Below are 15,951 nucleotides of genomic sequence, written 5' to 3' on the forward strand. Positions count from 1 at the left end.
TCGTGCAAGTCAACAGACGGTATCGTCTCTTTCCAGTTTCCAACCAACTTTTTACAGGTTAGGTCTCTTTCCAACGACGGTATCCTCTCTTTCATCTATTTTCGTGAGTGGAGTCGTTGTAGTCAATTCACTTTTGTAAACATATGAAATATAAATATCGACGACTATGAATTATAGTATTATTTCTGTTGCATCATTGCTCTTATTACGTCACTTTCCTTACATTGAACTACTTTATGTATTTGTCTGTTTGTTATCACTTTCATATCATTATGTATTTGTATAATTTACATCACTTTCATATCGTTTTATGTTGAACTACTTCAGATTGCTAATGGGGTGTATTTGTCTGCTTGTTTTTTCTGTCAATTATTTGGTATTACTGCTGTCACTTTGTTGAATCTTTTCAGTATTTTTTCTGGTTAGTTCATCTATGATATTGGTTAATATATCTCACTTAATTTTATTATAGATGGCTGATCAGAATAATCAAAATAATAGACAGATATTGGAACAAGTGAGCTCTTTAGCTACATATGTTGCTTGCTTAGTAGCTATTTGGTTTTGGACTTATGTACGTGAAATTGAAAATGACCGACGTACGATCACACATGATATACGACTAGAAAGTGAACAAGTTAGACATGAATTATTGAGTCATTTATTCTCAACTGAACTTTGTCGTAATATTATTAGAATGACCCCTTTAGCTTTTACCGATTTATGTGAGATGTTAGTTAGAGAGGGTGATCTTAGACCAACACTTCAAGCTACAGTTGAAGAGCAAGTTGCAAAAACACTTTACCTGTTAGCGCATAATACGACAAATCGCGAGTTAGCTTTTATCTTTCGACGATCTGGGGAGTCGGTTAGTCGTCATTTTCATATTGTCCTACGAGCGATCTTGGGGTTATATGAAAAATTTATTAAACAACCTGATGGCTCTCAAGTTCCTTCTGAAATTGTCAGCAGCCCAAGATTCTACCCATATTTTAAGGTGAACACAAATACAATTTTATTGAACTTTTAGCTAAATTCAAGGTTGATTGCATATAATTTATTATAATAATGTCAGGATTGTATTGGTACAATTGATGGAACACATATACGTGTTAAAGTTTCACAACGTGAAGCACCTAGATATCGTGGAAGAAAAGATTATCCAACACAAAATGTATTGGCTGCATGCACATTTAATTTAAAATTCACATATGTGTTAGCTGGTTGGGAAGGGACGGCATCTGATTCAAGAATCATGAAAGAAGCGTTAAATAGACAAGCCCCGCTAAAACTTCCAGAAGGTAAATATTTTATATATTTATATAGGGAAAGTTAGATGTGATGAATAAATAATTAAAGCTTTTACTTTTTATCTTTAGGAAAATACTACCTTGTTGATGCTGGATTGATGTTGAGAAGTGGACTTATTATGCCTTATCGTGGGGAGCGATATCACTTGAAAGAGTATTCAAGAAATCCACCACGAAATCCTCGTGAATTATTTAATCTGCGACACGCATCTTTGCATAATGCTATTGAACGAGCTTTTGGAGTTCTTAAAAAGAGATTTCCTATAATTTCTAGTTCAACTGAACCGTCATATGGTGTTGAAACCCAAAAGCTTATTATTTTTTCATGTTGTATTTTGCACAACTACTTAAGAGGTGCAGATCCAAATGATGAGTTACTTGCACAAGTTGATGCGAAGCTTATGAATGATAATGATGTGCATGAAGAACCACCAAATCCTAGGGAAAGTAGTGAGGAGTTTAGAAAGGGGGAGTTGATTAGAGATGGCATAGCAGCTGACATGTGGGCTAATTATCAAGTTTAATCTTCTAGGAGAAAAAAAGTCAACAAATTTTTTCGTGTTTATTTATTTGATGTTGTTTGAAATTAATTTCGGCTATTGTTTAAATAAAATGTATTATGTACTATGCATTTATTTTATTTCATTTGGGCATTTATTTTATTTTATGTCTGCTTAATTTTTCATTAAGTCTTATGAATATCTCTTAATTATGTAGTTATCACTATGCCGAAAAAGTCAAAGGCATCCTCAAGCGACAAAAATCTTTCAGATAACACTGTTTGTATTTGGTCAAATGTTATGGATGATGCCTTAATTGATACATTCTATCATGAGCACACACTTGGAAACAGGGTTGGTGGAACTTTTACTCCACACGCGATTGATAATATAGTGAAAGAGATGCAATCAAAATTTCCAGATAAAGTTTTTAAGAAGGAGAGAGTTCACAACCGAATGAGAAATATTAAAACAAAATTTAGCAAGTGTTATGACACCTTTCAAAATGGGATGAGCGGGTTTGCATGGGATTCCAACACAAATATGTGGAATACTGAATCTGAAGTATGGGATCAATTGATACAGGTACATTAATTTTTAGCAGTTTTGTTCTTTCGCATAATCCACGATGATAACTTCAGTTCTTGTATTATCATTAACAAACTGGATTCTGATCTATGTTTATGCAATAAAACATGTTTATTTTGGGGTGGTGCATGGGAGGTAGGGATACTCTCATATCATTCTATAAGTTGCTAATTGAAAAGATGGATATATCCTCAAAAAGATAATATATGGTCAGCTTAACTGTTTTATCAAGATATAGAGGATAAATGCATTGTGTTCATGCTCAACTACTAGTCGAGAAGATGTGCTTGCTCTGTTTGAAATGTACAAGAATGAGACTGTTCTAAATAGTTATGGAAAAATCCTTGTTGGGTATCCAGTCTCATTTTTTGCATTATTATATTGTACTTTTTCTTTTGTGCAGGCTAAGCCTGAAGCTGCTGAATGGAGAAACAAGCCGATTAGAAATTATGATAAGCTAATTGAGCTATATGGAAGGGATAGAGCTACTGGAAAGCAAGCTGAGACTGGAGCAGATATGGTAAAAAGGGGTGCTTGTAATAATTTGAGAAAATTACGTGATAATCCATTGACTATTGATGAGGTAGATGAGCTAATTTCCATGAATGTTGCCTCTTTGGAAAATATCGAGGAACATGGACAACATGAGCAATATCAATCAACTCAGGAAGCACGTAAATCTAATGCATATTCAGAGGTACCGACTTCTAGCAGGAATAAAAAATCTAAACATGATCATCTTGAATGCATGACTGATATGTTGAGAGGTGGGATGAATAATTTGGCTAATGCAATTAATCGCCTTTCAACTATGTCACCTATTCCTGAGAGTGAGATATGGCAAATGGTACAAGTGTTGGATTTAGAGCCTAGTATGCACATGAAAGCTTATATATTTCTTTGCAAACATGCAGACTTGTGCTGCACACTGATTGGGTGTCCATTGGAAGACCGCAAATTTCTTTTACTAACCTTGATGTCGTCACCTGACAATTGAGTTAGACTAAATATTTTTTGTGCTTTAGCTATTGAGGATTTTATAGACTTTGACTAGATCGATATGAATTTTATATGTCATGTTGCTAGAAATTTTTATTATATTATGCACTTTAAGTTCGGAATTATTTGAGATATGGAACAATATCATTCCACTTCATGTGTTTTCTCTATATTGTGGTTGTTTAGTTATCTTCTACTTGTGTCCGTATTAGATCTGATATATCATTTTTCAAAGAATAGCATTTAGTACTACATATTTTGACAAGTACATGCCATTTAATATGTAAATAGCAAAAAATAATCATAGATATAGATGCTTCGACCCTACCATTAGTCTAAGTGTTATACCTCTTTCTAACCTTTAATAAAATAATTGAGGGTATTTTAGTAAACTTAGCAGTACAGTACAATACAATACAGTCAAGCCAAACAATAAAGATGTTATTTAACAACATCAAACGATACAGTTTATCCAAATGTTGTATCCATCAAAACGATACAATACATTACAGTACAATACAATACGATACATTATAAAACGTTGGGGAACAATGATCCAAACACAGTGTTAGCAGTAGAAAGAAAACATGCACAAGAGCTTGGGGAAAAGAGCGGCGGCGCACAAAGAGATTTTCTGGGGAGATTTCTCAATATTTTCAAAGGCTTCAGGTACTATTAAACTTTGGAATACAATTTCAATTTATTTAGGCCAAGTAGTAATTATGAGATAGTATATCAATCATGATATGGTAATGATTGGAGCAATTAAAATCAAGTGTAAGAATATGAGTTCAAAGTTCAAACTGAGAACTCGTTATTAAGGGATCAAATGGACATTACCCATAAAAATACTGTTTGGTATCTTTAGTATTAATATATTTTAATTTTTATTCCAGAAGTATTATTACTACTCTATATGTACTACTTTGTGGGGAACTGTAATTTAATATTGAATAGAGTCAGATATTGAGATATGTTTATACTTTTAAGAATATGACATTGAGGTATATAGTAATGATGTATAATTACAAGCTTAAAATTTAGGAAAAATGAGAATTGACCCGTCAGTTGTCAATAAGATTGAAACTTAAACATGTATTTGAACTCATAAGATTATACGTAATCAAATTTTTGTGATTTACTTCAGGATTTTATTAGTTGACTTATAATTGACTTTAACTTTGACTTGTCCAAATATTATGAACATGGTTCACCTAAATTAATTCAGACATGTTATTGAGTATTTTGGATAGAGAGAGGACATGAAGGCTATTTAGTTGATGTTTTGGACGTTGCAAGGTCGGGGTCATGCAGAGGCGGATCCAGAATTTGATGGTTACGGGTGCCACTGTATTTAATGTAAACTTACCAGTAGTCAAAAAAGTTGAATTTGAGTATACATGCATTTGGCCGGTTCGCTATATTTTAAATTAATTCGGTTCGGTTAGGTTCGATCCATTTTGAGTTAATTTGGTTTGCTTTACAAAATCTTTTGGTGCATAAATAATAGTACATGATAACAAAACTAAATATATTTGGTCCTTTCAAGAAAAAAATAATTTTAGCTAGATAAAAAAGAAAAATTATTAAAAATATATTCAAATAAAAAAATTTGAGACCAAGAACAAGAAAACATAGGCAAATATACTTTTATAATCTAAAGAATTAATAAAAATGAGATTGTATATGGAGGAAAAATATAAAAATGAACATAAAAGAAGTTAAGAAAAAGAGGAGAAAAGAAAACAATATGAAAAGAAGGAACATAAAAAAGAAAATGGCTCAATATGGGTGAGAAGAGGATCGATCTTGTGTATTATTGGGCTTGGGAAGGGCTACTTTGCCCATGGCACCTATAGCCATTTTGTGACCTACAGTGCCACTAATTATTTATATACCTCTTCTACGTGAAATACTAGTGAAACACCAATCCGTACATGAAATTCTATCCGAGCGATCGGGTGGCGTACCACCCCGTCACCTCTACATAGATCCGCCCCTGGGTACATGCCATTTAGCGAGGTAAGTGAGACTTTAAGCTTTGATGCTTGCTTTTCTAAAACTCGTTTTGAAAGTGTGTTTTCTCTGCCTGGTCCATGTATTGGGACAAGCGTGCGCTTGACAGAGTCGGTGGTCTTAGACTAGCCGCAAATATATTATTTTATGAAAAAAATATTATTTTATAAGTTGTTTGATAGTGTAATACGGCTATGCGCCATGATATTAAGTTTGATAAGGTTGTGCGCCATGATATTGAGTTTGATACGACTGTGCACCATGATATTAAGTTTGATACGGTTGCGCGCCATGATGTTGAGTTTGATACGGCTGTGCGCCATGATATTAAGTTTGATACGGTTGTGCGCCATGATGTTGAGTTTGATACGGTTGTGCGCCATGATGTTGAGTTTGATACGGCTGTGCGCCATGATGTTGAGTTTGATACGGTTGTGCGCCATGATGTTGGAGCATTGTGTATGCCTTTGTACATCACCCGAGCATTGTGTATGCTATGTTACATATTTGAGGCATTGTGGTGTCATTGTGGACTCGTAAGTGTGTTGGTAAATTTCTTTCGCTGCAATTATGATAAGTCCTTAGTGGGTATCCTTGTTGGTTAATTCTTAATAACTCTGTTGATACACATATATTGAGTTATTGTATAATTATCATATTTACTATATTATTCATGTTTGCAGTGTGTTTGTATTTTCTAACACTTGTTCCAGAGGTATTTAAAGTGACGGATCGAGGATCTTACGGGGTTATATTTACGTATAACTCACTCCTTAACTGCATCTCTATGCAGATACCGTTGCGGGAGATAGAGGTAGTAAATGACGAGTTTGTTCGAGTGGATCCTATTGCTGAGGTGAGCCACCACATTGTTCGTGGAGGCTTTCGTTTCAGACTTACCTAGTTCGTGTTAGTTATTTCTTTTTTTTCTTTGGGGTTTGCAAACTCGTCAATAAACCTCATATTACTCTGTTAGATGCTCCATGGTCTTAGTGTGGGATTTGGGCTAGAGTTTTATTAATTGAATGATTGTTGATTTTTCTATCAATTGACTAGGGTATTGGCGATAATCATCTCCACTTTAATTATTAATAATATTATTAGGTCTGTATTTTTTCTTCCAGTGGTTGTGTAAATGGTTAAACGTTAAGAAAGGGGTTCGCCTGACAGGTAGTGTTAGCTGAGTGTCAGTCACGTCTATGGGGTAGTTTGGGACGTGACAACAAAAAAATAGAAAACTTGAAAAGCAAAATAATCAAAAGAAAGTTGCATAAAAATGAGTAAAGGAAGGAAAACAATGCATCATTTCAGGAATGGTAATAATGAGGAAAGGAATAGCTTGTGGTAGAATCTAGCAATGAAACTAATTCTTGCAGGTTTACCGTAACCTTCCGTCTTGTTGTTTACCGCTTGATCCTGACTCTATTATGTCAGTTTTACATGGAAAGACTTTTCTGTAATCCAAAAGGCACTTATGCAATTTCAATGACCCATTATAATGTATGTCATCAATCGTTGCAACTTTAATATTCCATTATAATGTCATCAATCGTTGCAACCTTACCTTTCATTAGTTGCGTTAGGTTTACCTTCTTAATTGCCATAATTAGGTATTTAAAAGGGGTAAAATGGTAATTTAATTTTTACATTAAGGAGTTCATACTTTTAATATAAATATTAGTCTCTATGTACGTGCCTCGCACGTAAATCTTTAGTCAATTATTTATATATAAGAGAGCAAAAATTAAATTTATTAATATAAATATATGAAAGAACAAGTTATTATATTTACTAAAAGTTACATACAAGAAGGAAAAATCATTAAAAAAAACAGTTGTCTTGGTAAAACTACAACAATCTTTTAAATTGAAAATCAATGATATTACTTATCAGTAACATAATATTTGATTTCAAAACCAATGAACATGATAATTAAAGCATGCTTTAAAAATCAATCATACTTTTCTATAAAAAAAAAAATCAAAAACTTTTCAAATTCCAAAGACATTCGCTCGACCAAGGGTTTTATATAATGGAAAGAAAAGAGTTTGAAAAATCTCTATCTCACATACTAATTCCCTTGCTAATTCACATCTGATTTTAATCTTGTAGTAGTAGAATTTGTTGCTTTTTATTCTTTGATAAGTTCGCCCCGTTTCTAAAAAAAAAGTCTGCGAACAATTGCTGCTAAAACAATTTTTTCTTGTTCGCGTAGATTATTTCTCTCTGTGTATCAATAGTAAAAGAATAATTTAGTTTTCACGGGTATGAAACTCGTGATAAAATTGCTTTTATAAGTAATATAGGAATACAAATAGATAAATAAAGAAGAAATTACATTATATATCACTTGGGCCATACAACCCATTCGAAAATAACCCATATTTGAAGCCCTTACCTGGCTTAGCCTAGATTGTATATGTTATGAAATTTAGTTTTCACCCAGTAGCCCACAATTTAAAACAACGATTTTAATATTTTAAATTTCAATTTCTCTGTTTCTCTTCCTCACGCTTTCTCAGAGCCGACGATAACCGACCTCCATTGTTGGGTTCAAGTACTTTTTCGAGCTTTCAATCTTATTTTCAGGTAATTTTCGTTTCATTTTATGCTTTTACCACAGTTTTGGTTTTGAATTTTGTTTTATTTTTAGTTTTTTTTGCTTTTCTGATTATGCCTATTTTCTTACAATGTTGTTGTGTTATTCGTTTGATTTTGTGTTCCTTCTATCTCAGTTCTAGGCTTAAACTTGATGTTTTCAGTTTGCATGCTTTGTTATTTCGAATTTTAGGGTAGAATTTTTTATTTTTTTATTTTTGTTACAATTTGGGAAAATTGGCCTCTGCTTTGTGTTCATGGCCTTTATTTTTGGTTCACTTTTGAGTTTTGTTACATTTTGATTTTTGTGTTTTCCTTCAGTTGTCTTCACTTTTGTTAAAGCTTTGTTTGTTTGGTTTATTGTAGACAATGCGTTCAAAAATTCCTGCTTCTAAAAGCAAAATGAAGGTTGCTGGAAAAGACGTTAAGTTCGATTATGCGAAACGATTGAGGGACTTGCCCTCAAGCCCTGATTCTAAAGCTAATGTAAATGTCCAGACGCCACATGATAATGATTTTGAGTCTCCTGCTCCTCCAAAAAACTCGCAACAAGAGAGCAGTCGAATGACTCGTTCGCAAACAAGGAATTCTCCCACTCTAGTTAAATCATCGAGGGACTTGCCCTCAACCCCTGCTTCTGAAGCGAATATGCATGTCCAGGCTCCCGATGATGATTTTGAGTCTCCTGCTCCTACAAAAAAGTTGCAACAAGAGAGCAGTCGAATGACTCGTTCGCAAACAAGTAATACTCCTACTCCGGTTAACATCGTTAGAATAAGGAGCAAGAAATGTGGGAGACCTGAAAAATCAAAAGAAAAGCTAAAAGTTGATTTGGTTAATGAAGATGATGTAGTCCCCAATGTTAAACCGGAAAGGAGAAAAATCAAGGACGATGGTGAGAGTGGTCTTGATTGCATATCGAAAGAACAAAGGTTTGCTATTCGCTGCAAATTGAATGAGAGAAAAGCTAAGTTGAAGGTATTCCATGTGTTGCTATTAAATTATACATGCTTATACAATTTTATACAAAGTTATACAGGTGTTTATACATCTTTATACAAGTACTACTACACTGATTTATACATTTTTATAAAACTTTTTAGTATAGTTTTTGTTCCTGATCTATTTCTTGTTATTTTTTCCATATGCAAGGTTGGGGACTTCTATATACAACCAGTTGATTATTTCCACAACAGGATTAGTTCCCATACTGAAACTGATATTGTGAGCATTTTGAAGCAATGTTTGACTGACACGCAGTTTCAAATGTTCCGCGCTAGTTGTTTTGGGTACTTCTTGGACCTCCCTCAATTTAAAATTCAAAATCAACTTATTCATTGTATATTATTGAGGAAAGTCATCCCAGGACGGGAAAGGGAGTTGTGGGTGAAAATTAATGGTTGTTTGCTGCATTTTGCCATTGGAGAGTTTGCTGTTATCACTGGTTTGAAGTGTGTAGAAGACGACACCACTTTCTATGACAAACCAGATGTTAATAGGTTGCTAAAAGAGTACTTTTCAGGAGATGGAAAAAAGGCTATAACGAGGGGGCAGCTTCTTGATCGCTTCAAGAAAAAGGACTGGAAGTCGGACAAAGATGCGTTCAAGATGGCCTTGATGGTGTTTGTCCATCATTTCATATTCTCAGATGTCAATAATCATGGAAACAACAAAGATGATTTTGATGTCATTGAAAGTGGTCAATATCAGACGTATGCTTGGGGAAAAAAGTCATTTGAAGATATTTTAAGGACAATGAGGGACAGACAATGTGACTATTTGACAATGTATAGGCTTGGAGGTTTGCCACTTGCATTATAAATATGGTTTTTTGAGTGTTGCTCTATTGTTGACAAGCATCTAGCTGTTCGCGTTGGCACAAATGTGCCACGCATTCTTAATTGGAAAGTGATTGAAACTCCAACATATACAGATTTGACTGGCAGGGTGATCATGTGTAGTATCGACAAGGTAAACATTTTGTACCATAATACTTCTTCATATATGATTTCAGTTTTTCTGTATGTATATTTATGAATATGTCACAATTTCCTTTTTCTACTATTGTAATCCAGTTTTTCTTCTTGTAGTTGAACTATAGGAATATTTCCCCTACTTTTAAAGAGATGTCAACTCTGAATATCGACACACTTTTTGAAGTTAATGCCGATGATGTTGCATCAGGGTAGGTGCCTGTGGTGCCTGCCTTTCACACTAATGATTCTGTCGCTACATCTCCACCTTGTCCTCAGAATATGGAGCAACAGTCTAAACGAACTTATCCTCAGAATACGGAACAACAGTCTAAACGACCTTTTCCTCATAATATGGATCGACAGCCTAACCCGAGTTATGATCCTTTGGTGCGCATTGATCTGTTGAATGCTGAAGTTGAGAGGTTAAGGAGTGATGTTGGAAAGGTACTGGACCTTTAGCTTTTCTGTAGTTTATCAGTACTTTTTGTATATACATGATTTTTTGGTTATAAACATGGTTGTTGATTTGCTTTTTTTTTTTGTAGTTGACTGATACAGTAATGACACTCAACAATTATGTAGCTTCTTCCTTTGAAAAAGTGTTCAGTTTTCTGAATATGAAGGAAAACAAGCAAACGAGGGAGGATGTTACTGATTCTAAGGTAATTGTTTACTGATAAAACCAAATCACTCAACAGTTATGCATTCTCTGAATCATCACTCAACATGCCTTTTCTTTCTATTATTTTTTATTAGATTCCTCAGCGCATGTCTGAGGACAATACATCTGGTCTCGGCGAATTTGATGGCTATCAATATGATGTTGTTGCTGACTTTGTCAATCAAGTGAATCAAGATAACGTGCTAGCTGACGAGGGAGTTATTGATGGTGTTGATCATGGTATTTGTTCTGCATTTTATCTTTTTTTGTCTGATTTTTCTTTTCTTCATTTTTAAAGTTTTTTTATTATTTGTTTTCTATGTCTAAAGGGCAACATGTGATGTCAAGGGTGACACATTTTGGGATGACATTGGCGATGAAGATTTAGCTGCGCTACAGATGTCCCAAATTGTGCTTCACAAACAATCCATCATAGACGTAGAAGATGATTACATTTCTCCTGAACAGTCAGTTCGACAGAAAATACCAGGAAAATATGCCAAATCTCCATATTTGCCAGTTTTGATTCAGGAGCATCAGGATCGTCGCACAAGATTATTTTTGATATCAAACATCCTTTCACGATCGAAATTGATGATTTTGATCCATTGTCACCATTGGCTAAAGAGTTTTGCGCGTTTGTTGATTATGGGATGGATACGAGGCGAAAGTATCTTCACTTTCTTTAATCTTTCATGTTCTGATTTTATACTTGTCAATGAATGTAGTTCTGATTACTTTTTATTTTTTGTGATTTGAAGTGCCAAAAATATATATCCCGATGAAGTAAATAAGCTTGCAGAAGCTTTTACTTTTGACTCGTGTCATGTGACCATGAAGGATTGGTTTCACTCACTTGCATATTGTGGTCGACCTTTGATTGACACGATATTTAATCAATTTTTGTTCTAATGCTTTTTTTATTTGTTGCATATCTTTATTGTTTGAGACCCCCATAGTGTATACATAGCTTTGTATAATCACAGTATAAGATTGTATAACCTTGTATAAATATGTATATCTCTGTATAATAGTGTATAAATTTCTATATTTAAAAAATCTGGTAGTGATAGTTGTTCTGTTTTATTTCTTGTCTCAGCACTTGGATGTCCTCTTTTATTATTTGAGGAAGAGGGGAAAATATGGGCCGAGTGTCGCCATGCGGTTTACTAAAACAGACTTTGCCTTTGGTAACAAAATCAACTCCCTGTATAAAGATTTCAAAGTAAATGAAGATCCTTCGGTGATTCCTGAAGGGCATGAGATAGAAGAGTACATTAGAGGATATTATTATGATGCAAATGTACCGTGACACACTGTTGACCACGTCTTATTCCCTATCTTTGTGAAGCGCAGAAGAGCAAAATTGGGCCATTGGGTTTTGGGGTTGTTTACGTTCATAGATAGGTGCATCCACATATATGACTCTAACCGTGGAGCTATTAATGATAGACATGTTTTGGATGCTGCATTACCTTATGCAATTCTGATACCTTACTTCTTGAAGAGTTCTGATTTTTATGTCGAGAAGAAGGGCATTGATTGGAACAATGGTGCATATACTGATAAATCCCATTCTGATGCTTTGTAGATTAATCTGGTTAATAATGTGCCCCACCAGATCAAATGGTAGGTTAATCTCAATTGTTTTACTATTTTACTATTAGTGTACCTATTTGAATCTGATTTGTTTCTTTTTAATTACAGTGATTGTGGGGATTTTGTTGCTGGCTTTGCTGAGTATTTCATCCTTGGTAAGGAAATTCGAAAAGATAATTTTGACATTGAGACACTTCGCACCAGGTGGAGATCTCTGTTGTGGGATTATGGAAGGAAAAAATAGCAGTCCGGTGCAATTAGTGGTGATGAAATCACAGGGAGACTTTTCAGGAAGAGGAAGAGGGGACGACCGAGAAAGTAGTTCTGTTTTTTCCATTTTACTGTAGTTTTTCTATGTATCAAGAGTTGTTGCATAGTTTTGTCTAAGTACTATTCTACTACTTGTGAGATAACCTTAAAGGATATTATAGATGTTTTTATTTTTGTGTAATTTGTGGTAGTCATTACACGTTGTGGCTGTGAATGAATTACATTTTAATGAATATTTTCATAAGAGAATGTGCCTTGGCCTAAAGCAACCTCAAAAGCTAGCTACAATTATTTAAGATCATATAAGGAGACCAAATCTCCCATTTCCCAGTTACCAGCGATGGACAATTCAACATATGGCATGACAGACTTACAAATACACACGCACTTGATGAGGAATAGCAAAAATTATCTACACCTATGGAATAATTTTGAGGAAATTTTGAAATTTAATAATGGACAAATCTGATGTTTCCAGTTCAAAATCTTAACGAATAGTGAATCTGCCCCTTCACCCTTCAATACTTAATTGCTTGTGAAACTTAACTACTCAACATTTATAACTCTATTGTTTGTGAAACTTAACTACTCAACATGACAACAACTGTAATAGGAAGTGTTATATTTCCAACTATTTATTTTGGTCGATTTTTATATGTTTTTCTATTGTGACCACCTTGTCCACACATAGAACATGAAAACGCCCTCGTAGACTCTTTTTCTGAAGCAGGTCTGAGTCTTTCGTTTCTTGTCCTTCCTGCATTCCTTCTCCCTTTAGGTGGTAGGATCACATCTTCCATCACCTCTATTGGGATTACCCATAAACTCTCATCTGGCATCGGATTCACTGGAAATTCATAAGTTCTAAGGAGTTTATCCTTCTTGTAGTAAAAAGAGCAATACTGGCCAGGTTTCAGCTGCTGGTTCTTCAAAACCGCCCAAGCATGCGGACATGGAAGTTCATCCATTTGAAATTTTCCGCAACTGCATGTTCCCTCTTCAAGGCACACTATGTTTCGCCTTACCCCTTCAAATACAATATATAACTGCTCCGCAGCACGACTCACCTGCAAAGATTTTTTTTAAAAAAGTTAAAGAACATTATACATTAATATATAGAGTTATACATAGTTATACAAGCAGTAAAATGCAAGTCAGCAGTGCCAAGCATCATTATATTTGATTAATTTTACTGTCATTTGCTCCGATGCAATCAGATTTTCCCGAAGGAGTTTGTCATACTTTTCACCAAGCTCTGTAGATGTCTCCATTGCACTTTTTCTGTTTTTGTTATTCCACTGTTGTAGCAAATTTGTCATGTACTCCAGCAATCGCATTACTAGTAACTCTCTAGCATCCCTGTTAGCTGCATTAATTGACTCTGCAATATTGGAAGTCATTACCATGACCTTTTCACTTTGGAATATGCCCTAGACCACCTTTCGTAGCCAACTTCGAACAAGTAAGGTTGCACCCTCGGATCAATTTTGCACATCTCTGTCATATGATACTCAAACTTCTCTATCGTGTAAGCTCTAGCCAAAGCAAAGAAGATATCCTTCAATTGTTTGTGATGTTTCTTGATTGTGCGCTTTACATTCTGCCACAAGTGAAAATGCAAATACAGTGTGGTACTTCTGGGTACACAGCTTTTGTGGCATTGAAGATGCTTTCATTTCTATCTGAAACTATACACATCCCTTCCCTAACTCCAAAAGTGACCTTTATCTGGACAAAGAACCATTCCCAAGATTTGTTATTCTCTGAATCTACAATTGCATATGCAAGTGGAAGGATTTTTCCTGTTTATATAAAATAGATATTAGGATTCAGACAATTATACAAATCTTATACACAGTTATACACAATTATACAACTTTATACCAACTGCAAATTTTATAAAAACAACAGTTGTGAAATCCTATACACTTTTATACATGAAACTACAATATTATACAAACTGCAGAAACAAGGTAGATGCAGTCAACTCATCAGCTCCATCCTGTGTGCAAGCAGTCAAGATGGTACCCTTATATGCTGCTTTAAGGAAACTTCCGTCAACAACCATTATCAGTCTGCGATGTTCCCAGCCCTTGATAGATGCATATAGCGAAACATATGCATAAAGAAAGCATCCATCTTCTGATTTGTGCAACTTTGTAACCGTTCCTGGATTTGTTTGCTCCAACATATAAAAATACTTCGGCAACTCCTTATATGAATCACTCGAACTCCCTCTTATCATTGCCATTGCTATCTCTTTAGCTCCCCATGCTTTCATGTTGCTCACTTCAATCCCGTGTTGCTTTTGTATGTCCTCTATTATATCATTTGCGGTGTAAACCTTTTTTGGATTAACATACTTATCCTTGACTATACTAGCAATTACACCTGAAGTAGTTTGACGTTGTGTTAAGTATCTTTCACCATAGCCGCATGTGTGATTATTATTGTAACTTCTCACTTTGAATATGTTTGCCTTGAAAACGGCAGAAGATTTGAAACTCCAAGCACAATTGTCATCCATACTGTCACACCTCCTTTTTACCGCGCCCGCGGGGCGCGTGGGGAGTTTTCTCCAATTGAAGGACAGTCGAAACGGGATTTATTTAATTATTTCAGAGTCGCCACCTGGGAATTTTAAGGCGTCCCAAGTCACCGGTTTAAATCCCTGAATCGAGGAGAATATGACTCTGTTTATTATTCTGCGAACCAGAAATCCTGAGTAAGGAATTCTGTTAATCCGGAAGAAGGTGTTAGGCATTTCCGAATTCCGTGGTTCTAGCACGGTCACTTAACTGTTTTTATTATTGGCTTAATTATTTTTTTGATTTTACTAAATACGTTTTTTTTATTTCATGATTTTACTACCGCTTTTACTTATTATTTACAATTATATAAACGAATTACGCGTACGTATATTCGTATTATATACCTTCCATAATTATGGGGATCATGTCACGCATACGTGTACACAATATAATTGACCATATTATATCCTTTATTACAAATTCATATGTTCGTGATTTAAAATAAAATTAAGAACGTCACCACCCTTATATTTAAACAGTGAACTGCACATCCCGGGTTATATGAAATTTTTTTTTTACATCCTCGAAGAAATCCCTTTTATTAAATATTCGCTCGAAATTGCGCGTACGCATAATCCAATTTTGCTTTTAAAAATATAATCAGCGTACGCGAACGCATCCCTAATTGCGCAAAATATTTGTAATAGTATTATGGATTTTTCACAAATTGTTTGTTATATCTACACATTTTATATGAAAATCCTAAGGAATTCACATTTTTAGGATGCCTTTAATTTTTTTTTTAAAGGATTCACAATTTATTAAATATTGCCCGTCGATTATAATTTCCGAGTATAAATTATATTCATCCACACTATTCTGATTCAAAGAAAAGAATAAAAA

At 34.5% G+C, this 15,951-nt stretch overlaps 2 protein-coding genes across 2 annotated transcripts; one reads left to right on the top strand and one right to left on the bottom strand.

Moving 5' to 3' along the window:
* The first annotated feature begins 472 nt into the window (after positions 1 to 472).
* LOC142174308 (uncharacterized) lies at positions 473 to 1,834 on the top strand. The gene is made up of 3 exons (XM_075240090.1): positions 473 to 964; positions 1,076 to 1,301; positions 1,380 to 1,834. Exons 1-3 carry the CDS (start codon positions 473 to 475, stop codon positions 1,832 to 1,834), a joined length of 1,173 nt encoding a protein of 390 aa, XP_075096191.1.
* An 11,318-nt stretch (positions 1,835 to 13,152) lies between these two features.
* Positions 13,153 to 13,917, bottom strand: LOC107770497 (uncharacterized). Its single transcript, XM_016589815.2, has 2 exons — positions 13,711 to 13,917; positions 13,153 to 13,584 (listed from the first exon to the last, which is right to left on the bottom strand). The coding sequence occupies exons 1-2, from the start codon at positions 13,915 to 13,917 to the stop codon at positions 13,153 to 13,155; spliced, it is 639 nt and encodes a 212-aa protein (XP_016445301.2).
* Between the last annotated feature and the right edge of the window lie 2,034 nt (positions 13,918 to 15,951).

Source organism: Nicotiana tabacum, chromosome 20, assembly GCF_000715075.1.
Source record: "Nicotiana tabacum cultivar K326 chromosome 20, ASM71507v2, whole genome shotgun sequence".
Lineage (NCBI taxonomy): Eukaryota > Viridiplantae > Streptophyta > Magnoliopsida > Solanales > Solanaceae > Nicotiana > Nicotiana tabacum.

Bases quoted from the DNA above. Each gene is read 5' to 3' on its own strand.
- LOC142174308 (XM_075240090.1), top strand. From the start codon at position 473: ATGGCTGATCAGAATAATCAAAATAATAGACAGATATTGGAACAAGTG. The intron at 965-1,075 runs GTCAGCAGCCCA...TAATAATGTCAG, and splicing joins CTCAAGTTCCTTCTGAAATT to GATTGTATTGGTACAATTGA. The intron at 1,302-1,379 runs GTAAATATTTTA...TTTTATCTTTAG, and splicing joins CCCGCTAAAACTTCCAGAAG to GAAAATACTACCTTGTTGAT.
- LOC107770497 (XM_016589815.2), bottom strand. From the start codon at position 13,917: ATGACTTCCAATATTGCAGAGTCAATTAATGCAGCTAACAGGGATGCT. The intron at 13,585-13,710 runs GTAAAATTAATC...AAATCTTTGCAG, and splicing joins TTGCATCGGAGCAAATGACA to GTGAGTCGTGCTGCGGAGCA.